This window comes from Pelmatolapia mariae, linkage group LG7 (assembly GCF_036321145.2).
Source record: "Pelmatolapia mariae isolate MD_Pm_ZW linkage group LG7, Pm_UMD_F_2, whole genome shotgun sequence".
NCBI lineage: Eukaryota > Metazoa > Chordata > Actinopteri > Cichliformes > Cichlidae > Pelmatolapia > Pelmatolapia mariae.
In genome coordinates this window covers 34,990,385-35,016,612 of record NC_086233.1, presented here as the reverse complement: position 1 = coordinate 35,016,612, position 26,228 = coordinate 34,990,385, and the positions used below count along the sequence as shown (strand labels likewise).

At 39.5% G+C, this 26,228-nt stretch overlaps 1 protein-coding gene across 3 annotated transcripts; it reads left to right on the top strand.

Annotated features, from left to right (window-relative positions):
* The first annotated feature begins 32 nt into the window (after positions 1-32).
* On the top strand, positions 33-25,872 carry pip5k1ba (phosphatidylinositol-4-phosphate 5-kinase, type I, beta a). Of its 3 annotated transcripts, none has more exons than XM_063478903.1 (15): positions 33-115; positions 4,986-5,202; positions 7,489-7,619; positions 8,325-8,442; positions 8,558-8,710; positions 9,460-9,756; positions 13,255-13,439; positions 13,760-13,840; positions 17,587-17,635; positions 17,727-17,811; positions 17,893-18,027; positions 18,110-18,200; positions 18,798-18,894; positions 20,714-20,769; positions 22,820-25,872. In XM_063478903.1, exons 2-14 carry the CDS (start codon positions 5,131-5,133, stop codon positions 20,750-20,752), a joined length of 1,533 nt encoding a protein of 510 aa, XP_063334973.1. In that variant the 5' UTR covers positions 33-115; positions 4,986-5,130; the 3' UTR covers positions 20,753-20,769; positions 22,820-25,872. The 3 variants fall into 3 exon arrangements, with proteins under 3 accessions (XP_063334973.1, XP_063334974.1, XP_065327630.1); XM_063478904.1 differs by lacking the exon at positions 33-115 and adding an exon at positions 4,775-4,855; XM_065471558.1 differs by lacking the exons at positions 33-115; positions 20,714-20,769 and adding an exon at positions 4,775-4,855.
* The last annotated feature ends 356 nt before the right edge of the window (positions 25,873-26,228 follow it).

Sequence of the window (26,228 nt, the reverse complement as noted above, 5' to 3'; positions counted from 1 at the left end):
GGCTCCTCATTTCACCACAGTCAGCCTAAGAGCTGATATCACACAGTATTTGTCTGCCACTGCCTTTTCCCAGACACGCATTGGTCAGTTTCTTCACAGCACCATGCCGATCAAGGTGAGTGAGAATCTCTTCTTCTTTCCGCCTCTCCACTTTGTGTTAAGGGGGACAAGGGGTCAACTTTTCCATCTTAATCTGTGCCATCTTAGCTGTGAATGTGTCACTGTTTTAGCCTGTGTGGGTCATTCGTGTGCCTCTTTAGAGGGAAGACGTGCTGGCGATGGTATCACAAGAGGAAATCAGCTCCACTTCCTTTTCGTCAGAGAAAAATAAAATAAAATGTGCCATAGCCAGCTGGCGAGGAGTTGCCATCATTTACATGCATGCAAAACAGCTGCCGTGTGCGTGCTGTGTGAGGAGGGTGCAGGTTTAAACATTCACATGAAGTGACTGAGTTAAATATAGGCCTTCAGTGAAAGCACCCAGCTAAAAGTAGACATCAATTCAGAGGTCTTTTATAAAAAGCAGTGTAAAGGACCGGTGTTGAGTTCCTGTTCGAAATTACAGAGTTGTAAAGAAGTGATCACTCAGATGTGCATGAGTTTGGAGGATGTTAGCAATACTGCTGACGTTTGTTGCATCATAATGAAATGTGTTTCTAGTCTAGACTATATTGAGATGAGGGCCTGTGGGCTCCACTCAGGGTGGAATGTTTAATATTTTCTCAACTTTTATGGACAATATATGACAATACCAAAAGATCCATCTGTGCATGTTCAAGCAAGAATGTCATACTTAGTTATACAGTATAGCGTCAGAAAGTGCTTTATAACCCAGTACATGGTATATAAATGAAGGACATAACAGCAGCACAACGTTTCAAGAAAGGAAAGAAACAACACTAAAATGTGCAAACATTTAAGATGTTTAAAGATTTAACAATGGAATGAAACAAAATTTTAGCTTCACATATCAAACATTTTTCAAGATATTTTATTGAAAAATGCTCCATTGACACACTTTCAGGCCCCTTTTCTCACACATAGAAATCTGTGGCAATGTTTAAATGTGAATAAATGAAAAAGCTTTTATTAACTTGCATAACTGTAGTTAGCTCTGTACACCAATTGCTTCGAGGCTTTAGAGCTGTGAAAGGCCAACATGGAGGCTTTATAGAGACTAAAGACAAAATGCAGAGCCCAAAAGCGATGGATGACTTCATGGAGGCTACATCTACCTTTAACAACATTTCTCTCTATATAATCTCTGAGCTTCTGTACCAATGTGTCATTGAAACGGTGGTAAACTCTGACAGTCGTACACTCGCTTCTTCAACCCAGCTGCATCAGGTTACAAAAATCAGAAGGTGCACAGCCAGCAGAAACTGCAGCTGGTGACAGTGGGTGTGACATTGTCGAACAGTTCACAAAGTGCTGGGTATAAAATAGCCCTAAGATCTTGGGCACCACTGAAAAGAAGTGGAAATATAATTAACGAGGTATGAGAGCATCAGTTTTAACAAGCAGCCCAGCAGCAGCAAAGCTTGTGTGGTACCCTAAACTTATGAAGTGAAGAGAAGAGTGCAAATGCAGCCCTTACTCTTCTTCTGAAACCATAGAATTCAGCTTTTAGGTTCATAGGTGGAGAAAATAAGTTCTAGAGAACTGTTTAACATGTGTTTCAAAAGGAATTTAACACAAATTACACATCACATCACCACAGAGACATCAACCTCTGTGTTTTGTAATGTCCCTTTGTAAAGCTTCAGATTAAACATTTTGAATTGTGTCATTATTAAACCAGAGGTGAAAAGGTGAATCTGACTGAGGACACTGCTTACAACAAAAACAAGCACTTGGCAATGGTGGGAATTCCCTTAGGAAGAGCTCTACGATGGCCATAAGCACACTTTCACTATTGGGATGGGGCCAGGACTGTTTATGTGAGGAAAAGGATCTTAAATTCAATTTTGGACTTCACAGGGAATCAGTAAAAAGAAGCCAGCATAGAAGAAAATTATCTCTCATTCTAGTATGTATTAGTATTTTTATAACAGCCTGTTAACAATAGAAACTTAGAATATTCCAGCTCAGAAGTAACAAATGCATCAACAGCATCAACAGTAGTAAGTTAGTACAAAGTAGCTTGACTTATACTAAATAATATTGTAATTTACAAAATGAGCCTCAAATTCCATAAAAAAAAAGAGTGGAAACATGCTTATATTAATGGATCTTCTTTATATAAGCAGAGAAGTCACCACCTGTTGACTGTTAGAAAAAGATTCAGGTTTAAGGCGTGATCACATTAGCTTTGCCTTTCAGCACTTTAAGGAACATCCAGCTTTTATATACAGTAAATGGGTCACTACTGGCCCCTTTTAAGCCATCCAGGCATGAATATAGAGATAACTCCTAAATGTAAATAAATCCTTTTTTTGATGGACTGAATTGTTTTAACAATCCTTCAGTAGCTGTTTGGGTTGGCGATGACTTGCTGTACCAAAGCTGAGGAATTCAAATATCTTGGGCTCTCAATTGGCTCAATTTTGGCTCTCCCTTAGATATAGGGTTAGTAGCTGGGTCATTTCTGACAAGCTAAGAGTGGAGCAACTAATCCTCCACATCGAAAGGAGCCAGCTCATTTGGTTCAGGTATCTGACTAGCATGACTCCTAGGTGAGGGGTTTTATGTCTTATCGGGAGCAAACCCAGTTGAGTTTGCATTGCATTACTAGCTTGGCAAAGCCTCAGTGTCCCCTCTGAAGAGTTGGAGGCGGTGGCCAGAGAGAGGGAGAGGTCTGGCATCCATTTGATCTATCTAACTAGCCTGGAGACAAATTAATGCAAATTAGTTCATGTTTTGGCTTTTTTTGCCACATGGTACTGTTACATCACTTAGCGTTTTTTTCAATATGTAAAGTGTTGCAAAGGCAAACCAAAAATAATCTACCAAAGAGTTTATGTCCATACAATTAACCTCATTCACTGATCTGACCACTAGGTCAGTGTTTAATAATCTTTAGCAAGGTTTTTATATCTGTTCAGCTTCTAATTTAAACATGCAAAGGAGAGCTGCATGTGAGATCCTTGAAAAAACAAGTTTTGTCGTCACGACCCCCTGAAAAGACAGTTGCACTCTCTTCGAGTCAGACCGCAAAACCACATCCTGAAACAGTGCTTAAATTAGACGGGGGCTTGTCTGCCAGGATAGATTTTTCAAATTTGCTCATTACACAAGATGATGTTACTAGAAGAAAAGTAACTTGTGTTTCCTAATGTTGGTTAAAATGCTGGTGCAGTTGCAAACTGAATCACAGAATACCTCCAGCTGATGCCTTTATGTACACAGGTAAGTCAACTGTGTTAGTGTTAGTGCATCTGCCCATTTTCTGGCACAAATATAAGGCAGCTGTAACCTATATGGACTTGTTGCCAGGTTTCCAGATTATAGATTTTGCATAAATAATCATCTACTCATCCATTATTCTGATGAATCATGCTTCTCATGTGTTTAGTTACTGATTAAAGGTGTATAATTTATTTGTTACACTTTCGTAATGCTTGAATCTCCAATACTGCTTATGTGCAGATTAATTTTTTCAATTGTTTCCATATTTGTTTGTTTGAAGTTTAAGTGCTTGTGTATGTTTTGAATGCACATTTGCATGAAAATATGAGGTACTGAATATGTTGTAATTTAATTATAAATCTTCCTGAGTTTCATCCATGATAAAGAATGATATAAAAATGTGGTTATGGGGAATTGCTGAAGTTAATTTTCACAGTTTTAAAACTGCATATATTTTCACAAGGTTGAAAGTAACACCTCACAATACAGCCCTCAACTTTCCACATCATATTCCTGCGGTTATTTTCAGCATCTAAAATTAGAACTTATGCAGAGTACAAGAAGGGAGTTTTTTCAGGATATTTTAAAGAAAGGCAGGGTTCAATATATCTAGTGGCACAATGGCTCAGGGCCAGAAAAAAAGTATGCAGGCAAATTGGTTGGACTTCTGTTCAAGCCAAAGAAGGTCACCTGTGAATTGTTTCACATTAAAATACCAATACATGTCCTTTATCATGCCACCTGTTTGGATAGTTTGAAACAGTCTTTTTAGTTATTCAAATCCAGCAGTGGTTTGTTGTACTCGGTTATAGTGCAACTAAATTAAACAGAAAGCAAAGTGAAATCTGTCTGTGTTCAGATAAGCTTTTAGATCTTTAGATTTTGCACAGATGTCTATGCTGCAAGCTGACAGCAACCACCCAGTCTCTTTTTAGCAGCAACACCACAGAAGGCAGTTCAGGTGAGTTTAAAGTGGGGTGCATGATTTACTCTACTATATTTACTACAAAGCTTCAGATTTATGAAATTAAATTAGCAAATATATTTGGTGGTATATGAGGGGAAGGGAAAACTTAATTTTGCAGTTTCTTACACTGGTAATTACACATGGGTGCAGGCTGTATTATAGAGTATCCCCTCTTGCCTTTTCACATTAATTACCCTTAGCTGGGGTGGGCTGTATTTTTTGTAATTTCAGGAGAATTACATTGGAAATAAACCATAATCTAAAGCCCATGCAACTGAAATGAACAGGTCTTGGTATATGGCTTCATTTTGCTAATCACTGTGTCCTTTTTTGGAAGCTGATGATCGCATAATCAAGAAAACACTGTGCACTGTTATAACACGGGGGGATTGAACATGTAATAGTTCCCAATCCTTCTTAATTGGGATCAAGGGTTGTTGTGAAGTATTCTGGAGTTAAAAGACTAACACATTCACCAAAAGGTCCTCAAAGTCCAGACGTACCCCAGACAGAAAGATTATTGCAAGCCCAGGATATACTGTAAGTAACAGGAAAGACAACTAGACAAGACTGATAGGGAAGTATTTCACTAGCGTGTGTGCACTTTGCATTGACATTCATGCAAATGCAACACATTGTGTAACTCCTTTTTTCTTTACCTCATCCACAGGAGCAGCCTACCTGGAAAATGCACTTTCTGTAAATTGTTGTGTTTGTGCATTTACCACTGAGGGGAAAAAAGGAACTCGGGCAGAATCAAAGTTGGAGGAAGGACAGCCGAGCTTCCCTCTAGTCCAGTTCTCTCTGTCCAAAAGATGTCAGCATCCCCTGCCAGCACCCTAGGAAGGGGAACCAAAACCTCTAAAGCGTCAAAGGATCATAAAAAGGTGAGTGGATCATTTCAAGCAAGCAATGGAAAAATCTTCAGGTAGGAACAAAGTTACTCCCACTTCAAGTCATTGCTGATGTCAAAACAGAAAATATCTGCGGTCAAACAGAACACTGAAACCAAAGGTTGTTTTTTTATTTGGGAGTCTAAATGTGAAACTTATTATTTTCTTTCCTGAGTTGTTTATTTTAATTATTGACTACACCATGATCTTGGGAAAAATAATTTGTAGCTTAAAGTTTCTGGCACCCACGGGTCATAAAAATTCAAAAAGTCATACAGAAAGTCATGTGCAATATTACTTTAAGTAAAATGAAGTGCAATAACATGAGTGCAGCTACTCTTTCATCAGCTGTGTTATGTAACAGAGCTGCTCTGTGAGGTAGGGAACAAGCGGTGGGAAAATGGTGTGATTAGGCTGATCAGCTTCACATTCTGGCTCACAGGAAAAAGCTCTAAATAAGTTCTAAAGTAAAATGTCTGTTTTTCTTTTAATTGGAAAAATTAATTTACAGGTATTAAGGCTTCGTTTAGTATTTGAGGCTGTCCTGAAGTGCCGGGAGCCTGTTCCAGACTTGCAATATAATCAAAGCAGTTTATTTTAAATGATTTGTTTATTTTAATTATTTTCTGATATAAATGAAGACAATTGTTTTAGTCACACTATATCGTTACATTTCTTCCACAATGAAATGCTGTGACTTACTGTAACACACTATGGCGTTTAACTGTGCCCATAATACAGCCTCACAGAGCACCAGGTGTCACTTTGAAAAAAATCCAGAATGAGCCCCTGTTAAAAACAACAGACATATTTTGTATCTGTTTGGTATCTTTGTATCCATACAGAGAATCTTACCAAAACAAAAACAAAAAGAAATGCTGACCATTAAAATCTGTAGGGATGATTATAATTTTGCATTTAGCACAATTTTATCACTGAAGACAGTGCTTTATCACAGGCAGTATAAAACATGGCCATAACACCCATGGCATCACCCATTGTTTTAGGTTTCTGCAGTTTTGAAGCCCCAGTGTTAGAATCTTTGGCCATATGTTTTGTTTTTTAGCATTAAGTGACCATAAGTGACAATGGGAATGCTAACTTTTCGGCTAATGCTAGCAAGGTGCATTCATTAACTGCATGTTACAACCACAGGCAGTATAAAAGATGGATACAGCTTCTATGTCTAAAAAGTAAAGTTTCTTAAACCCTTATTCTTTGGAGGTAACCACGCAGTTGAAAAGACTTCTGGACATAGGACCAATGCACTTGTAAGCATGTTTCAGCGATACAGGATTAGTCCTCTGCCCTGACCTAAATATACATTTTATCGGATTACTGTCTCATTTGGGTCATATTGAATAACTAATTAAATCTGTTTTGCAAATTTGGGGCATTTTAAATATCAGAAGGCTGGAGTACTAATTGTATTCTCATTGGCTAATCACTTGTTAGCTACATCCATGTTTTATGACTCTCTATGCATGCAACACACAGACACCCATGCATACTAATAACAGGGATACGTAACAGAGTAATAAAATACTAGAATGTTTCTTATCAAAATGAAAGCAATAAATTCTTGGAAAGTTCAAAGAGGAGATAATAACAGTGAGCTCCATGTTAGCAGAGGAGAGGCCTAGCAGAAATGTCTACAGCTACCTGAATCGGGAGATCTGTCAGCTCAATATACCAGAGAATAAAAATAACTCCCTCATAGAGAGCAAAATATTTTTGTGGTACCAGGTGATAAATCTGCCTTTTATTGCTGTAAACTTGTACATTTTGATACAAGAGCCAGGCTGAAGTGATCACTAGAGAAACTACAGTTTCTGGTTCTTCAGTGTTAGCTAAATTTTGTAGTTTGCTGTTTGTGTTTCACATGCTTCCCACATCAGAAAGTTTCAGCTTACTATCCTTTATATTAACACAATATCTAAAAATGATATATATCAGACCATTAATCTAGCTAATGCTGTCACTCACTGTGAGGCAACTGTAAGCACAGTTTTACTTTGAATTAAATGCTATCATGCTCATAGTTACAAAACAAACTAAAGGAGCCATTACTGGTGATGTCAGCATGCTAACAAGTACTGGAGATTAAAATTCCTTCTGAGAGAAGCTTGCCAATGCTATAGCTAATCCAGTGTTGAGGTATTTTTGCACCGGACAAAAGTGTTGAACAACGATAAACTATTTTACAAAGAAAGCAAGAAAATGTACAACTAAGTGCCACAAAAAAATTCCTAATTCTACGATGTCTAATTTGTTTGTTAGCCTACACCAGCTGCACTCAAAGGCGCCATCCAGCTGGGCATCGGTTATGCTGTGGGAAACCTCAGCTCGAAACCAGACAGAGATGTTCTCATGCAGGACTTTTCTGTGGTGGAGAGCGTCTTCCTGCCAAGGTACACTCACATTTGCACTGCAATCCTTTCAGAGAATGACCAATGCACATGCACATGCACAGGGATCCCCCCCCCCAATATATCTAGGATGTTTTCTATGCATGCTAGGTTTACTCTGAAATGTCAGGGAATTTAATTTTATCACTACCTACCAAGGAACTGAATGCATTTTTGGGAGATTTGAGTAAGCTTTAAATCCCAGATTGGCCTCATTACATAGCACATCAAGTCACAATCCAAGTACTAAGCCTAAACCCCAAAATTAACCAAAACTATGTAAGTCAGCTAAGTGTGGATATCGTCAGTCTTTTCCAGCCTACAAAAAATATAAGTTGACTACATATTGCCAACGAAAGAAAGAAATGCAAATTATTATTATGAGAAATCTTACTCTAAGTTATTTAAACCCACACAGTGGCAGCCAACCTGTATTGATGTTAAGAAAAGAGGGAAGTTACCTTTAGAAGTGTGCAAATAATCACTTGTGGGTTGACAGAAACCACATGTTTCAGCAACCACGTTATTTCTCAGCAGGCATTTGGCACTTGGTTGTTAGAGGAAGATAATACTGCAGCTGTTATGCTATCAGTAATTTTTAATAGTTGCACCTGTGCATTTCTAACCATGACCTGTTACGTGCTCATGTCACAGTGCTCCCAAATGTTGCAAATAGCTAGACTAATAAATATTTTGTATTTGTTCCAGTGAGGGTAGCAACCTGACCCCGGCACATCACTTCCCAGATTTCCGTCTGAAAACATACGCCCCACTGGCTTTTCGCTACTTCAGAGAGCTCTTTGGCATCAAACCAGACGACTATCTGGTGAGGGTGGAGACCCAAATTCACATTCTGGCTCAGGACAATGTGGTGTAAATTTCCCCTGAGTTGATTGCAAAACATTGTTCGCCTTAAACTGTTGCCTCACTTTGAATTTCAGTACTCCATATGCAAGGAGCCGCTGATAGAGCTGTCCAACCCCGGTGCTAGCAGTTCCTGGTTTTACCTCACCAGCGATGATGAGTTCATCATCAAGACAGTGCAGCCTAAAGAGGCAGAGTTCCTGCAGAAGCTGCTTCCTGGCTACTACATGGTGAGCTACTAAATAAACAAGTCTTACCACATTTGCATTAAAGCCATACAGCAACATATGTTTGCATTACTCAAAACAAGGTAAAGGGCGGGGGGGAGTAGTTTATTCTGGCCACACATGAAGTATTGTGTAAGTGCAACATACAGTTCCATACTACTAGTAATTACTTAAGTTTTAACAGTTCGCTCAAGCTGCTTTATATGCTAATGTAAAACACTCAACATTATTAGCGAGAACCCCACCTATTAAAATTAATTGGTGAAAGTGGTGAGAAAGAACAACGTTTTGACAGGAAGAAACACCCAGCAGAACCAGGTTCAGGGAGGTGCAGGAGTTAACAGATGGTCAGGATCACACAATCCATCCCTAATTATAGGCTTTATTAGAAAAGAAGATTTCTGTCGGCTGAACCTAAAATGAAACTGCTGTGCACATTCATCAGCACATGGACATGACTAGCTAAAATGTCACTTTTGGGGAAAGGGAACTGACTACTATATCACCTTTTAATATGCCACTGATATAATCTACAGTTCCCAAAATGACCTGTTTACATGTGTATGTTCACATTTCTTCTCCGACCACTTATTTTGGACTAATTCCTATTTGAAAGTTGCAGTTTCAGTCTTTCTCTTCTTAAATGGACTTAAAATGGACAATAAAATGATTCATTTGGACCAATATTATCAGGGATATTTTCTCCTTCTCTGTTTATCACTTAAAAAAAAACATTATGTTTGTTATTGTAGAATCTCAATCAGAACCCAAGGACATTACTGCCCAAGTTCTACGGCCTCTACTGCATCCAGTGTGGAGGCATCACCGTTCGAGTGGTGGTCATGAACAATGTGCTGCCGCGAGCAATGAAGATGCACTACAAGTACGACCTGAAGGGATCCTCGTACAAACGCCGCGCCTCACGCAAAGAGCGTGCCAAGCCCTCACCCACATTCAAAGACCTGGACTTCCAGGACATGCACGAGGGCCTGGTCTTTGACCCAGACACATATAGTGCCTTGATGAAGACCTTGCAGAGGGACTGTCGGGTATGTTTACATAAGGATGTTACATCCATTAGCAACTATGTGTTGCATTCAATAGATAAATATTGAATGCAACACCTTTAAGATTTGCATTTTTAATTGTCAGATATATCAACTGCTAACATTTTCAAAGAATACAAATCAAAAATGTACTTTTTCCGTGATACTTGAAACAACATAGTCTAATAACTGCAAACTTAGATCCATTTATTTTAATTTAAAAAAAAAGATTGCCTTAAGAGGGTTGCTAGCTCATCATTTGGGGACCATTAAAACCTTAAACTTATAAATCCATCTAAACTACCATTTTTATGTTGTAAGCCACATCCACTAAACTGCTGGCTAGTGAAGCAGATTTAGTGTTTAGTGTAGCATGCCTTCAGCAATTCATTCTCATCCTGAGGGCTCACATAATGCGGGGTTATCTGATGCTGCTTGCATCTCACTTTTATGAACATCGTGTCTGTCAGGATGGCAAAGTTGGGAGCTGAGTTGTAATGCTCCCATTTTAGAGACACTGAAGGTTTTTTTAGTCAGGAGGCTATGTTTAACAGTCCGTTTATACCTTTTTATTTTGCTTTTTTCTTTTTTTGCACACTCGCTAATTTATTTTTTTTACGCGTTTTTTTTTTCTTAATTGTAGGAGTGTCCTGCTGTTTAGGCATGGCAGCAGGTTGTTGTCTGTTGTGGGCGCTGCACTTTGTGGTTGTGCATTGTCGCCCTTTTAACCTCACTGTTTACTGTCCAGTCAGACCTCTCATGTCATCAGTTGCAGATATTTTAACTGTTCCCAGAATTAGATCTAAGGGTGCCCAAGGTGCTTTCAGGTATTTGGAACAAGCTGCCTTCTGACCTGAGATCAATTACGTCTGTGCATAAATTTAAAAAACAGCCTAAAAACCTTTTTATTTACACAGGCCTGCATTCAGTAATGTTTTTGTTATTGGTTTTTGTTCTAATTTGTCTTGCTTTATTATAGTTTGCTGTTTTCACTGCCTTTGGCATTGTAAACCTACACTGGTTTTCATGTTCTCCTGTGCTGAGCACATTGAGTTTGCTTGTAATGAAATGTGCCATATAAATGAAATTGCCATTGCCCACATCATAGGGCGATGCACTGCTGGAGTTTCATGGGATTGCCTGATATGCACAGACACAGGGCTTTGCAAACAAACACAAACATGGGACCATAAATCCTACAATAGGCACTTAAAGGTGTTTGGTTGGGTTAATTACAACTACTTGGTTTGAGTTAGGATGATATCAGTGTTTGATTTACATTGCATGTACCTTGCTTGCAGCTCAGACATGCTAATAACTTTGACACAGTGAGAACATCCTGTTTTCATACATGAGCTTTTGACAGTGTTCAGAGATTCTGGTCGGTTGACCTTTTCCACATGTAGTGCAACAATAAGAGATGGTTTGTCTGACATGCCCAGAACTGATTTAGGCGATATGACACAGGACACCTGATGCTCACTAGCTGTAAATTCTCTCGCGGGTTTAATAGGGTGTTCCACAAAACTTGTTCTTAAGAATTTGGAAGGTAAGTGTTGCCCAAATTTCAAATGCTTAGCTACGCTCTCCAAAAGGAAAGGTCCCAGAAAATCAGAGTTATTCCAGAGCTCCAAACTAAATGGTCATGAGGATAAAACTTTTATCAGAAAAACATCACTCACTTGGTTTTTATGCCAAAAACTCCCAAAATAAACCCCAAATCCAGAGTTTATATTCAGCCAATGATAACTGCGCAATTCCCCTACTTTAATAACATCACACAGGCCAGCACCTGGAACTGTGCCCCTGTTTGTTATTCCCTGAGCTGTTTTGATGACTGCATTAGTGCGTGCCTGTTGTTTCATTAGCGAGAAACAATAGTGGTCACTTGATGAAGGATTAGCGTGCAGCAGCGCGAAACACCTGACTAATGGTCAGGCGGAGCAGCTGGACGCTAAAGCGCAAACTGGATGTAATACGCTCTTACTGGGCTGCTGTATATGACCTCAGTTAGTGCATTAGGTAACGCAGCACATTTTAAGGCCCGTTTTATTTACAAGAGGTACTTCATGACATCAGTGCTTGGTCAGAGGGATTGAGGCTTGTGCTTTACTGTATTTTTGCTTATAGATCCAGGGTTGATCTCTGGGAGTGGGACTTCCTTCAAAGTAAAACTTTTTATTTATTTATTTTTATAAAGAAAATTGAACTGTAGGTGATTTTTGTTTTGTTTTATTACTCAAATTATTATGTTGTTAAAACCACTGAGTAACAAATGTGGACATATATCAAAAAGGTGATATAATAAACAAAATAATGACTGGAAATTCTCTATTGCCTTTGTTTGGTGATCTGAAACATTTAAGTGTGACAAACATATAGAAAAAATAGGAAATCAGGAAGGTGATTGCAACTGATTGCTTGACAGATAAGCAAGCATTTGTGCAGCTCCGTGGGGGTTCATGTCCATATCAAGTAGCTTTCTTTAGCAGGCATGTCATTTGTAACCTCCACGTGGCTAACCTGTTAGCTGATAAATGCCAATAATGGAAGGGTTTAGGTATGAGGTCTAAGCCAAAGTAGGGAACAAATTAAAGTATTGACCTCTTTCTTTTTGGTAGATTAAACGTCAGAGGATCACCAGATCATTCTGAGGGATAAATAAATGTTTATTTGCTCAGACAAAATCTCATTAACGGTTGGCAAAATTTCCTGTTCAGCTCAGCTGTGGGATTTAAACGAAATATCTCTTGATTTAGGAATGTAGAGAGATATAGGCCTATGTAAGCAACTAGAAGCCTCAGACAGACATAACCACAAAATGTCTAATACCGCAGCCTCTGCTCTGTAGGCTCGATTGACCCTTTTAGTGGTTCATGTCTGTATTTTGTTACATGAGTTGCCTAAACAATGCCTGATGTGAACTTTACCTCATTTCAATGTTTTGATGATTTGATTTCAGCATGTCATAGCCACCATTACTTTATTCATTTTCCTGTACTGAAAATACAACACTAATTCAGATTTATTTAAATGAAGGTTAATGGATTATTTTAATCCCACAGCTGTTCTGTTAGCTTGGTTTATTTTTATAATGTAAATCTTTAATGGCCTACCTGCAGTGCATTCAAGGTCCACCAGAGGGTCTGTAGTGTGCAGGTCACACTGTGACATGCTTTTTGATGCTCTAAAGGTGGGCATTTCAGAATGGGAGTTTCTTATAAACAAAGTCACTGAAATAGTTGCAGGTTTTTTGTTTGGCCAGAACCTTATAGTGTCCCTGTAAATCAGTGGGCTCTGGGGAACTTGGTGTCATGGTTTCAGACCTGATAGCCACTAGCATGTGTAGTATTTAAACAGTTAAAAGAATGAAAGGTTAAAAATTTTAGCGCTGACAAACTAATTAAAGAAACTGGAGTCTAACATTAAAGAAAATGATTGAATTTTCAAAGGGGGTTCTTAAAATTTGATTCCCTGAGTTCAGTTTTGGTCTCTTATCAGGTCCTGGAAAGCTTTAAGATCATGGACTACAGTCTCCTGCTGGGGATTCACGTTCTGGATAGGAAGCCGCTGAGCAGAGGAAGCAGATGCGACAGCAGGAGAGGACAGAAAGTCCTCTACTCCACCGCCCTCGAGTCCATCCAGGGGAATGTCAAGGACCCAGAACCAGTGGCAGATGATGACACGTAAGTGGACACTTTGGACTAAGCAGCGCATATGATAGAGGAAACATTTTTTTAACATCTCAGATCACAAGTTATTTTTATCTTAAAATAAGTATTACCATATACTTTATACATACTAGTTTGCACACAGTCAAATCTAATAAGAACGGTTTGCTTCATACTAAAATGCCTGTTTTTAGGTCTTGTTTCCCTTATTTTTCTAGTGGCTTCTTTTTTTAAACCTCACTGCTCACTGATCTGGTCAAAAATGTAGAAAAGCTGGACATTCAAAAGCATAATTTCATTTAAAAAACTGTAAAATTATCATAATTTTTTTCCAGATTGGGTGGAATTCCTGCCAAACATAAAGACGAGAGTCTGCTCATCTTTTTAGGAATTATCGATATTCTTCAGTCTTACAGGTGAGCTCACAGCATTAACATGCACAAAAATAACATGCAGAAGACAAACTGTCTCATCATCCTTACTCGGCTGCACCTGGATCAATCATGCAGCATTACAGAAACATTTGTAGACTTTTTTTTTTTCAGATTCATTAAAATAGGCAAAGACATGCGACTCTTTTTTGTTTGTGACTCTTGTTTCCTTGGCATTATTATTAGTTTATATTTTATGATTCTCAGGTTTTCATCCTGTTTTCCTGCTTCAGAAACATTTAAATTAGTTTAAACACTCATTACTGGCTCAGTAAACACAGGCTATATTATTTGTTATTTATTATTTAAACCTGGAAAATCTACCAAAATGGGATCTGTCCCCATCTCTCATGGCCAGACTGCCACAGTCATGGCTGAGAGGCACGGCTGCAGCTCAGGCTCAACTTGGCTGAGGTGGCCTTCCAAGTCCAAAAACCCACAACTAAATTAAAGAGATGCATTGCAGCAAAGCCATCAGAAGCATAGAAGGCATGTAAAAGCTGGATTTGCAACAAAAAATGGATGGACGAATACCAACAGCTGTGACAGTAAATTGTGTTGAAAAGATATCGGCCCCTATAATTTCATGTAATACCACTTTGTACCACAAGATGGTGCAGTCAGGACAACCGTTATTCAACCAGGCAAGTCCTTAATAAGAGCACATTCTTATTTATAACTGCAGCCCCTAGAGCAGGGGTGTCGAACTCCAGGCCTCGAGGGCCGGTGTCCTGCAGGTTTTAGATATCACCCTGGGTCAACACACCTCAATCAAATGATTAGTTCATTGACAAGCCTCTGGAGAACTTCAAGACATGTTGAGGAGGTAATTTAGCCATTTAAATCAGCTGTGTTGGATCAAGGACACGTCTAAAACCTGCAGGACACCGGCCCTCGATGCCTGGAGTTCGACACCTGTCCCCTAGGGCAGTGCTTCCCAAACTTTTTCCAGCCACGTACCCCCTGAGACATGTCAGCCTCAGCCGCATATCCCCTGCTACGAACGACTCTTAATTAGTGTCTATAAATACATTGCAATACCGCATGCATAAAAAATAAATACTGCACAGTCGATTATTTCTCACCACCACATGAATTTATTAATATATTTTAGTAATGACAGAATTTTAATAACGAACTTTACTACTTAATACTAGCAGTGTATCAAAAGATTTATTAGAATTCACCGTTTTGTCGAGAGCATAAAGGGCAGATATGAACTTTCATTAAACAGAACTTTATTTAATGTGATGGATGTGCTTGAGCAGAGGCACACAGCTCTTCAATGTTTGGCTCAATTTGGGAAAGGCTGAGTCTTAAATCGTTTTCCACACAAAGTCTTGCTCTGTATTTTGTTTTCATGTTTGTTAAAGCAGAAAATCCCCTTTCGCATAAGTATGTGGTGGCGAAAGGCATCAGAGTCTTGACAGCGCGCTTAGCCAGCGCGGGCTGTTCAGTGCGCAGTCCTATCCAGAAATCCGCCAGGGTCTTTTGAGCGTGTTCAAGAGATCCATCTGTGGCGATCTCAATTAGGCTCTCCTGGTCAGACGGTGATAACGAAGTAGACACGGCGGTGAACGGGTGACGTATCCAATCATTTGAGCCGTCCGTCTCTGGGAAGTATCGGCGTAACTGCACCGCCAGCTCCTCAAGGTGCACGTTACATTCGCGCTTTACACTTTTTGATAGTGTGAGATCATTTGAGCACAGAAAATCATGCAGCACGGGAAAGACTTCAGTGTTGTTTGTATCCATGCAGTTCTTCCAAAGGTTTAACTTCTTTATCATGGCCTCAACTTTATCTTGAACATTGAATATAGTTGCAGAAACGCCTTGTAATCCGAGATTGAGCTCGTTCAGACGAGAAAATATATCACACAGATAAGCCAGGCACGTAAGGTACTCTTCATCATGCAAATGTTCAGACAGCTCAAAGGGATGGTTACTGAAGAAAACTTTAAGTTCATCCCTCAGCTCAAAGAAACGGGTCAGCACTTTCCCTCTAGATAGCCAGCGAACCTCTGTGTGGAGTAATAATGTCTCATGCTCGCTGCCCATCTCATTGCACAACGCAGCAAATAAGCGGGAATTCAGCGGCCTGGCTTTCACAAAGTTAACCATTTTTACACCCGTGTCCAAAACATGTTTCAAACGGACAGGTATTCCCTTTGCAGCAAGAGCCTCTCGGTGGATGCTGCAGTGTACCCAAGAGGCATCTGGTGCGACTGCTTGCACACGCGAAACCACACCTCCGTGTCTCCCAGTCATGGCCCGTGCGCCATCAGTACAGATGCCAACACATCTGTCCCACACGAGTCCATGTGTGTTCATGAATGTGTCCAGCTTTTGAAAAATATCTGCGGCAGTTGTCCTTTCTTCCAGCGGTTTACAGAACAGCATGTCCTCCTTGATGGTTCCTTCATGAATGTAGCGCACATATACGAGGAGATGCGCCAGGCCAGCCACATCCGTGGACTCATCTAGCTGTATTGCATAAAATTCACTGTGGCGTATGCGCAGAAGTAGCTGCTGTAAAACATTTTCTGACATTGCATTGATGCGCCGTGAGACAGTATTGTTTGATGATGGAATGGACTGTATCGTCTTTTTTGCCTTTTCCCCCAACATTGTCCCTACCATATCTAAAGCAGCAGGGAGAATGAGGTCCTCCACAATAGTCTGGGGTTTGTTGGTTTTAGCCACTCTGTAACTGACCATGTAAGATGCTTGTAGTCTGTTTTTATTCATAAGATCTGGCACTTGAATGCAGGTTTTACTTGTTGAAAGTGATTTTAGCTGTCGCTCAAAATATTCTCTTGGTTTATTTTTCAAATGGGGATGATTTGTCTCTAAATGTCTGCGCAAAGTGAAGGTTTGAGTTCTGAGACAATACTTTTGCACAAATAACACATTGTGGCCGGGAAAATCCACCAATATTTATACACGTGAACCCCAGCGAAATATAATTGTCATCATATTTGCCCTTCTTTGATGAGGTTGTGTTACAGTCCGACCTGTCATGCTTTCTCCCACTTTGACGCTCCGCATCCAAATCTGACGAACACATTGTTGTTGAACAATCACCTGTGCGGTCACTGGAAAATGCATCTTCAGATATGATCTGATTGGTTGTTGTGGCCGGTGTCTCTGTGGTAGGGCCTTTTTTTCTTGTTAACCACTTGTCCATTTTCGCGCTGCACTGAATGCTTGGAGGCAACGTCAACTGTTAGGTGTCAGTCATTTGGGCAAGTCACGCCCATGTATTTTGTCAGAGCTATTTTTTTGCTGAACACCAGAGGGTGGTATATAGTCATGTATTTGATAGCCATAAAACTGCATTAGCGCAAATTTCGGCTTTTAAAATTTGTGATCCCCACTCCAACCCCGACCCACGCGTACCCCCTACAGCCACTTGCGTACCCCCGAGGGTATGCGTACGCTAGTTTGGGAACTACTGCCCTAGGGGAAATAGAGGTATTTAAAAGGAAATCTAAAAAGCTAAACAGCTCACGTATATGTGAACATATACGGTTAACCACTGCCCCCTGGTGTTGAAAAGTAAGAACAAAAAAACAAAAACTTCAAGGCTGTGCAGCACAACCTTGCTAACCACAGTGGCTACCTCCATTTTATTATATACAGTCTATGGTCGAGAGCAAGCATAAATATTTACACAAGTAAAAATGTTACATAATGAACTCATTTGATTTTCAATTTTTAATCATTTTCAGGTTCGTTAAGAAGGTGGAACACTCCTGGAAGGCTCTTGTACATGACGGGGTCTGTAATACTTCTTACTTCTCCTTAACTCCAGGCTGTTTTATCCCTTATGTATGCAGCTGCTCACACGTGTGCCCTGTTTTCATTTCAGGACACAGTGTCAGTGCACAGGCCCAGTTTTTATGCAGACAGATTTCTGAAATTCATGGGCACGACTGTTTTCAAGAAGAGCCATCGTAAGTCATGCTAACCTGCCACCATTCTGTTTCCTGCATAAACACAGCTTTTGTTTTAAATTCTTTCTCTGTGTGTTTAAGCTTTAAGAGGAGCATCTTCAAAGAGGAAGAAGAACTCTCTTTATGCAAAGTCAGTCTCCCAGGAGATTCTGTCCCCGCTGAAGGAGAGGAAGGAGGAGAAGAAAGCCCAAAGCATGGACAACCTGGATGGAAACTGTAAGCTGTTTCTTTTGTTTATGTTTGGTTTATTAGAAGCTTTGCTTGACTTGTTCGCTGACGGTGTGTTTGTTTTTAACAGTTTACAGTTCCTCCAAACAGCCGGATCTTCTACCTGAGTCTGCCGTTTCTTTAAAATTGAGCGGAAAAGAGGAAGAAGACTATGAAAACAGGTACTTCACATGTACTGCTTTCAGATCAAAGCCCAGTTTTCAGAAGAGAAGTTGAAAAGTTGATATTTTGATCTGATTCACACTGACACAGACATGAAAGTGTGTAACCAAAATCCATCCATCAGTTCTTGAGATTATTTTTGTGGACATTGTTTAGCTTGCACATATTTGAAGCCTTGAAATTTGGCCGTTGCCATGTTGTTGGAGCCATAAAGGACCATATTTGGATGACAGGGTGGCGAACTATGTTATCAGGAAGCTGCTGAAAAAGGCTTTAGTGTATGGGGATCAACTTCCTTATGGAGCCAGCAATCAAGTGGCCATTTGAGGAATTGTGTGTTTTTAGGAGTTGCAGTTCATTTTCAGCTCCAAAGTTTGCTTCTTGTGGCTTGTGAGCTGCAGTTTTTTTTCCCTGCCACTGATGAAATGTTCCAAATAACTGTGTTTTTACTGTTTTCTAAAGAGCTAAAGCTACATCTTTCTTTTGATATTCATCAACATATTCTGAGAGGATGCTGAACGATGAATGATGATGTAGACATTAACTCGGCTCATACACACCTTTACACAACAGTAAATTGTATTTCTATGTTGCAGTGAAGACCGACGAGCCTCCAGTTCAACGATTGCTCTGGACGATCCACTGCCGCCCCTCAGCAGAAGCCAATCTGACTCTGAACTGGATGTCTACTTGGTAAGCCATGTAATTTCAATCCCAGAGTCTTAATGGGTTCTGTAATGCTATATTTAGCTTATCGTTAGAATACAAGCAACCCAGGCCCAGCACCGAAGACCAGTAAGCATTTAACAAGTCCTACATAATCCAGTCGGAGCCCTGCTGAATGAGGCTCAGACTGGCTCCTGAAAAGAAAGTGAACAAGATTATTTTTCAAGCTGAAGCTTTAACATCCGTCTGTGGTTGTACACCCCTCACTCAGTACAGCATCAAACTGAATTATTTAGCTACAGAACAGATCTCAGACTACATTCACTTGTCACACAAGGGGGAGGAGGGGAAAAATATTCAGGGAGGTCAAGCTCAGATGTTTCTATGTCCAGACACGACAGTTTAAATGTTATCAGCCCATTGAATTGCTTGAATAGTTCCATTCGTGTCACCTCATCTGTTTCATTCAGTCTTAGAAACAGAAAGTATACAGAGTATGTAGACATCTGGTGGTCATGCCAAGAAGTGACTGTAAAATCTCCAATTGCAGATACCGTAGCAATTAATTTATGCTTTTGGTGCCTAAAATAAACTACCTGCTTAGGTTTATTTTATTTTGGGGTTTACATCCAACCAAACAGCTCATAAAAATCAGTTTGTGCATAAAAGCTCCAAACTTTTCGATATATTCTCACATCCATATGGGGACACTTGCAACATTAATACATAACACTGAAGGATTTTAATTGTTTGTTTGGCACACGTCTTTCAAGACATTACTTTACCAAAGACCATGAAAGATAAAGCCACCCACACCCACAAACCCACCCATATTTTAACCATGCATTTTGAAGCTTTCATACTAGTGTTTTGGTTGCAACCATGTAGAGCCATTTTGGAGTCAGGTGGTTGGAGCGCTACGTAATCAGGTGCCAAGTATGGCTGGCAAGCCGATAAACTGTATATTCAGTTCAGTGCAGTGCAATTGAGTTTTATTTATATAAAGCAACAAATCACACCAACAGTCACCTAAAGGCGCTTTATTAACACCAACAATCAAACAACCCAATTTGATCCAGCACATGGAGAAAGTGGGAAGCAAAAACTCCATCTGAACTACAAGAAATCTCCAACAGAACCAGGCTCAGGGAGGGGCGGCCATCTGCTGCAACCGGTTGGGGATGAGTGGAGGAAGAGAGGACAAAAGACACTGTGGATGTATAGGTCTAAAGCACGGTCTGATATCTCTTCCAAGAGACAGAATAATATAAAACTCAAATAAAACCTTCTTGGATGACCCTTCCTTCACAGGAAGTTCCATTATTTGTCATATAATATCATTTTAAAAAGTATCCAAAAGTTCATATATGTTCTAGAGGTTTAGTTTAGTGACAGCAGCCTTTGCCAGTTGCAAACTTGCATTTTAATGCCGCAACGTTGTATGCTTTAAACATGAAAGTCTTTGGGGACTTGCTCACTTTTAGAGCCAACCTCAACTGGCCATGTTCGTGAAAAATCCCAATTAAATGAGGTGATCTCTGAGTAGACTTCGTAGGATGCCACCTTTTGGCCGTTTAGTGGGCTCATAATGTTTGAATGGATGCCTGAAACTATAGGCTTCAACTAGGGCTCATTAAGGGGCTCATTAAGACCCATTAAGACTACCTTATAAGACAAATGTCATGACAACAAGATCAACTCTGTTGTTGAGATATTATATTTGTCCTCATAAAATTACATAAAAGAAGCCATAGTTAGTTATAAAAAAAAAAATTGTTGTTCTGCTGTATTTGGGAACACTGTGCACAATGAACTCAGGGGTCACTGGGTGTCTCTGCATTTTCAGCCTCACACAGTCTCACCCAGGCGACCCAGCTGGAGCTGATCAGTCGTCAATAAAGTGTAAGCAGCAAATTACACCCATAATCCATTCTTTTAATTTGTACTGATCCTCTGATTGTGGCAAGAAGACATGGAGGCTCTCATGATGTCGTATTTTAGCCCCAATGAAGGCGCTCCATGAACAGAATAGAATCACGTAGTGACTCATGACCATAACAAACTGACCTTTATTCATAAGATGTTACTACCTAATACATACTAACATCTTCTTGCTCAACACTCACATGCAATTTATCTCATCTTGTTGGAACTCTCTTCTTTGATGGCGGTAGCCCCGGGGTCCTGAAGCCCCTCTGACGTCCACTCTGTGTGACTCAGCTGAGTCCAGTTCCCTCCTCCCTGCCCCTCGGTCCTTGTGTCAGCCTAAGAAACCTTCATGTATTCTTTTTTTTCCACAGCACTTCTCTTACATAACCACAAAATCCTCATTCGGGCTTATATGAAGCCGTTCTCCAGTCTACATTAAGCGGTCCCACTCAGGCTCTGCAGGAAGCCTGCAGACGTCCGAGTTAATCTGATCTCAAAGCCTCTGACATTAAGAGTGGGACTCAGAAACACTGAAAATACTGTAGGTTAAAAAAAAAAGGAAATCTGGGCCATGAACCTATCTGTCTCCTCAAGTAAAATTAAGTAAAATAAGTGTTTTGGCTTGGGTGCATGATAAGCATACTCCCAGCTGTTACCCTTAACCTCCTAAAAAAAAAAAGGCCTGACTTCAAAGACAATAGGCTTTTTTTACTGTGGGAATGCAGTAAAGAGTCTGCACTCAAAACATCAGTTCAAGCATGACAGAAATAAATGCAGCCTGACAGCTTCACTTTGATGGACAACCTCATCCTCTGTGGCAAAAAACCTGCTCACTGGAGGGTTGAATAAAATATACTGTACAGCCAAAAGTATTCACTCATCCATCCAAATCATTGAATTCAGATGTTCCATTCACTTCCATAACCACATGGTGTAATAAAATTAAGCACCTGACTTCAGACTGCTTCTACAAACACTTGTGAAAGAATGGGTCGCTCTCAGGAGCTCAGTGAATTCCAGCATAGTACTGTGATAGGATGCCACCTGTGCAACAAGTCCAGTCAGGAAATTTCCCTCGCTACTAAATACTCCACAGTCAACTGTTAGCAAAAGCATTTGGGAATAACAGCAACTCAGCCACGAAGTGGTAGGCCAGGTAAAATCACAGAGCAGGTCAGTAGACGCTGAGGCGCATAGTGCACAGGGGTCAACAGTTTTCTGCAGAGTTAATCACCACAGACCTCCAAACTTCATGTGACCTTCAGATTAGCTCAGGAACAGTCCACAGCTTCATGGAATGGGTGTCAATGGCTGAGCAGCTGCATGCAAGCCTTACATCACTGAGTGTAATGCAAAACATTGGTATAAAGCATGCCCCCACTGGACACTAGAGCAGTGGAGACTTCTCTGCAGTGACAAACTACTTCTCCATCTGGCAATTCAATGGATAAGTCTGGGTTTGGTGGTTGGCAGGAGAACAGTACTTGTCTGACTGCACTGTGCTAAGTGTAAAGTTTGGTGGAGGGGGGATTATAATGTGGGGTTGTTTTCCAGAAGTTGGGTTTTACCCCTTTGCTCCAGTGTAAGGAACTTTTAATGCTTCAGCATACTGAGACACTTTGGAAAATTTCATCTCCCAACTTTGTGGGAGCAGTTTGGGGACAGTCCCTTCTTGTTCCAACATGACTGCACACCAGTGCAGGTCTATAAAGACATGGATGGGTGAGTCTGGTGTTGAAAAACTTGACTGGCCTGCACAGAGTCCTGACCTCAACCTGAAGCAAGACCTTTGGGATGAATTAGTACAGAGACTGATTGGGATGTCACCCAAATTCATATCCCTGTGATGGCAGATGAGCAAATACTTTTGGCAATAGAGCGTACATAAGAAAATATAAAAGATGCCAGGATGTTTTTGAAAACTGCTCTTTTTTTTTAACTTAACACACCCAAGACTGCACAGATGTGTCTGTTGACCTTTGTCACCTGAAGGCAATTAAAATCTTCTCTTCTTGATTTCTAGTGATGAGAAACCGGGTTATTGCTCCTTTCCAACCACCTGCACTTGTGAACTTTGAAACACCAACCGCAGTCCAACAACATGAAGACATCAGGACTTCAGCAAACATGGCACAAACTACAAGAAGTAGCCTGTTCTTCTCATTTTCTCCACTGTGAGCATCACTATGATCCTTGTAGATGCGTAATGCAGTCACTCGAGAAAAAAAAGTCCCAGGTTTCAATCTCAGAAAAAATCTGCTCTGTTTTTCCAAAATAATGAGATGCCTCCTCCATGAATGTGGGAATGTTCTTCCTGCTTGCGCTGAGTAGGGCTTGTTACTTCTGCTGCCAGTTTTTAATCCATCTGTACTTCATTTGACTCCCAAATTTTCTAACAGCTTTTTACTTTTACTCTCTACACTTTAACCACTTTCTATACCTTACATTTAATAATCGTACTTTAGTTTTAAAACATTTGAAGTGTGTTATTATTTCACTGTGCACCTTCCAGACATCATAGCAATATGAATGTATATGTAGAGAAGGATAATACATAAAAGACAGTCCCACTGGTGTATCTACCAACTGATATGCAAGGTGTAGAGTTGAAAGATGCAAAAACAAAAAAAAAAACATGCACACATGCAGGGAAGATGAGTGTGAAGCAAAGACAGAGAAAAGTACAGCTGGTGATGTCATGACATGAAATCAAGACACTGGTCTGTTAGCGTTGCACAAAAATAGCTAGTGAAAAAAGAAATACTTTTTATTTGAAGGGTTAAAAATGACAAATTCTAGTAGAAACAAAGCAATTTCAACTTAGTTTGTATCTAATAAAATATATTTATACTAAAAATGAACAAATCTGAATAAACCTCAGTTTTCATAAGCCTAATAACATTATTTTCAGTGAATACTGTTTAGTAATTGAGTTAATTGTAAACCATGTAGGTTTTTGATGTTTGAATGGCCAAAAACATTTTTAGGTTGATTTGTTTCTACAAAGAAAAACAGCTGCTTATATATTGATTACAATATATCAATAAGATAAGTAGCTTCCTGTTCTTTACTTCTTTGTGTAATTTCATTCGATTTTAATGTTGATCTTAGTTCAAAGTAAAACATAAAACATACAGTGACAGTCAAAAGTCTGGACACATTTGAGGGCAGGGATGTTTGTTATTGTCTGAGACAATTTTAATTTAAAAAAAAAATTGCTGTGATAAATTAAGATTCCTAACAGATCACAAAGGCACATTTGTGGTTTAGCTTTCCTCTCACTGGGATATTATTGATTTCTTTATAAATAAAAAAAATATTTGGTAGTATGGCAAAGAAAGCTCAACTGACTGAAAGTCAGAAAAACAGGAACCCAGTTGAGACAGAAATCCCTTTGGGGAAGTGTCAGAAAGGCATCTGGTGTGAAAACCTACCAAATCAAACATATGCAGCACCTGCTGCGGCGACCCCTTGTGAAAGGGGGAGAAGCTCCACTTTGACTGAGCATGTCCAAACTTTTGACTGGTTCTATAAAAAATTAAACTGGACTAATCTAATTCAGGAAAACAGAGCAGTTTTTTATTACATGTTTTTGGAATTTCTAAGATAAGTATCCAAATTAATAATTCAGAAAAATATTTTTAATTTCAATAAAAGTTATATAGGAATTATTGCATGTACATCTTGTTCATTTAAAAAACATGGGGGCATTTGTTCTTGAAAAAAAGTGCATTAGGCTCTGTTGTTCCTCTTTCTTTTAATTTTAAGTGAAACTCGACTTTCCAAATCAATGGAAACACCTCTACAACTAGCAGATATGTTAATGTGTTAATGCGTATTAGTAGCACTGAACTACAGTGCTGACGTGCAGTAAAACACTACAAAGCTGCTTCTTTGCCTGTTATCGTTTACACTGCTGCTAGTAAATCCTTGTGTTTCTTTGCTAATATTTTCTGATTTTCTGTAAATGTTTAAATTTCTCAGTGGCTGGTTCCACGAGGAAGTAAACATATCAGCTCATCAGCTACAGAAATAGATCAGTGCTCGTTTGTATTGTATTTACGTAGAGCTATGTTCAAAGATCATTCAGGTTTTTCAGATGTATGTGTGAAAATCCACATTAGTTGTTCAGTTCAGTTCTGTTCATTTTTATTTCAAACATATACATTCACCAACATATCACAACACCAATGTACAACAACAGTTGTTGTACATTCACTCACATACATGCAACGTACCACAATAGCTTGCTAAAATTAGCACTCACGGAGCTGCTGGCATGGCTCTTACACCTGTTTAAACATGCAGAAGATTTTCTACTACGTAAGACTACGTAAGATTTTCTTCTACGTCATTTCACAAAGGTCAACTTTCATGCTAAATTAAAGGAAAAAACTGAACCCTTGCCCTCTGCAGTAAAGCAACACGGTCGGTGTTGTGGTTTCACTCCATTTGTCACAATGCTGTGGCTCTGGGTTATCACCTCTGTCCTCTGATGAAATGTTTCTTTGCTAATAAGAGTTCAAAGAATAATAAAAAGAGTGAAAATTTTGTGAAATGTATGACATTGCCTTTCAAACCCAACTGAACACCTACTGTAGAAGATTTTGTGTTTTAGTTTTATCCCCTGATGATGGACTGGGGTTTTAACGCTTTGTGAACCTAAGTGCTTAAGAAGATAAATGGATGGTGGATCCCTTCCACCAAAGTTTCTGAGACTACCCACCTTTTCTTTTTCTTCTTACATTTCTTAAAATCTAAATCAATACAAGATGATATAATAATAATAGTGTTGTTAAAACTAGACAAGGTGATATTCTGTTGTTTATAGTGTGTCATACCTCATTACACCCAGATTTTATCTGCACTGGCGTTTCATAAAACTATATCCTGTTACAAACTGTGTTGTACTCTGTAGTAAAAAGACACCATAGTGTGTACCATGTATATACTGTCTTCTTATCTTCCACATGCCTTAAAAACTTTAAAAATCAGTGCTTTAAGATGTTTTGTAGGCCTATAATTGTACTATAGCAATACTTTACACTTGTATCAGGGAAATAAATTATTTCAATATCCTTACTTTGATCTGTGTGTTCGTTTTTTGCTTCAAAATTATGTTGCTTTAATTTAAAATAGAAGGCAGTATCCATGGCTTCTGTTGATTAACCCATATTTCTATGTGTTGTTTAGTGGTGAGGTTGTGGTGTTTATTTCCCCTCTTCACTGAGTCAAGTTTCAGTCTTCTGATGATGTCTAACTGCTGATTGTCAACAGCTTGTTCATTGTTTTTCTGTTTACAAAGAGACTCTATTCAGGGCAGAGGGTCTGACCAGAGCAGGTTAAACCGGTCACACCAGTTTTATATCACCACACATTCACCGCACGAGTAGCAACAATAGGAGTGTGTACAGGTGGCAGCAACAGCCTGA

What these genes read in the sequence shown, in the direction of transcription:
- pip5k1ba (XM_063478903.1), top strand. Translation starts at nt 5,131, where the DNA reads ATGTCAGCATCCCCTGCCAGCACCCTAGGAAGGGGAACCAAAACCTCT. An exon ending in CGTCAAAGGATCATAAAAAG is followed by an intron (nt 5,203 to 7,488) that starts GTGAGTGGATCA and finishes TTTGTTTGTTAG; the next exon opens with CCTACACCAGCTGCACTCAA. An exon ending in TGCTTCCTGGCTACTACATG is followed by an intron (nt 8,711 to 9,459) that starts GTGAGCTACTAA and finishes TTGTTATTGTAG; the next exon opens with AATCTCAATCAGAACCCAAG.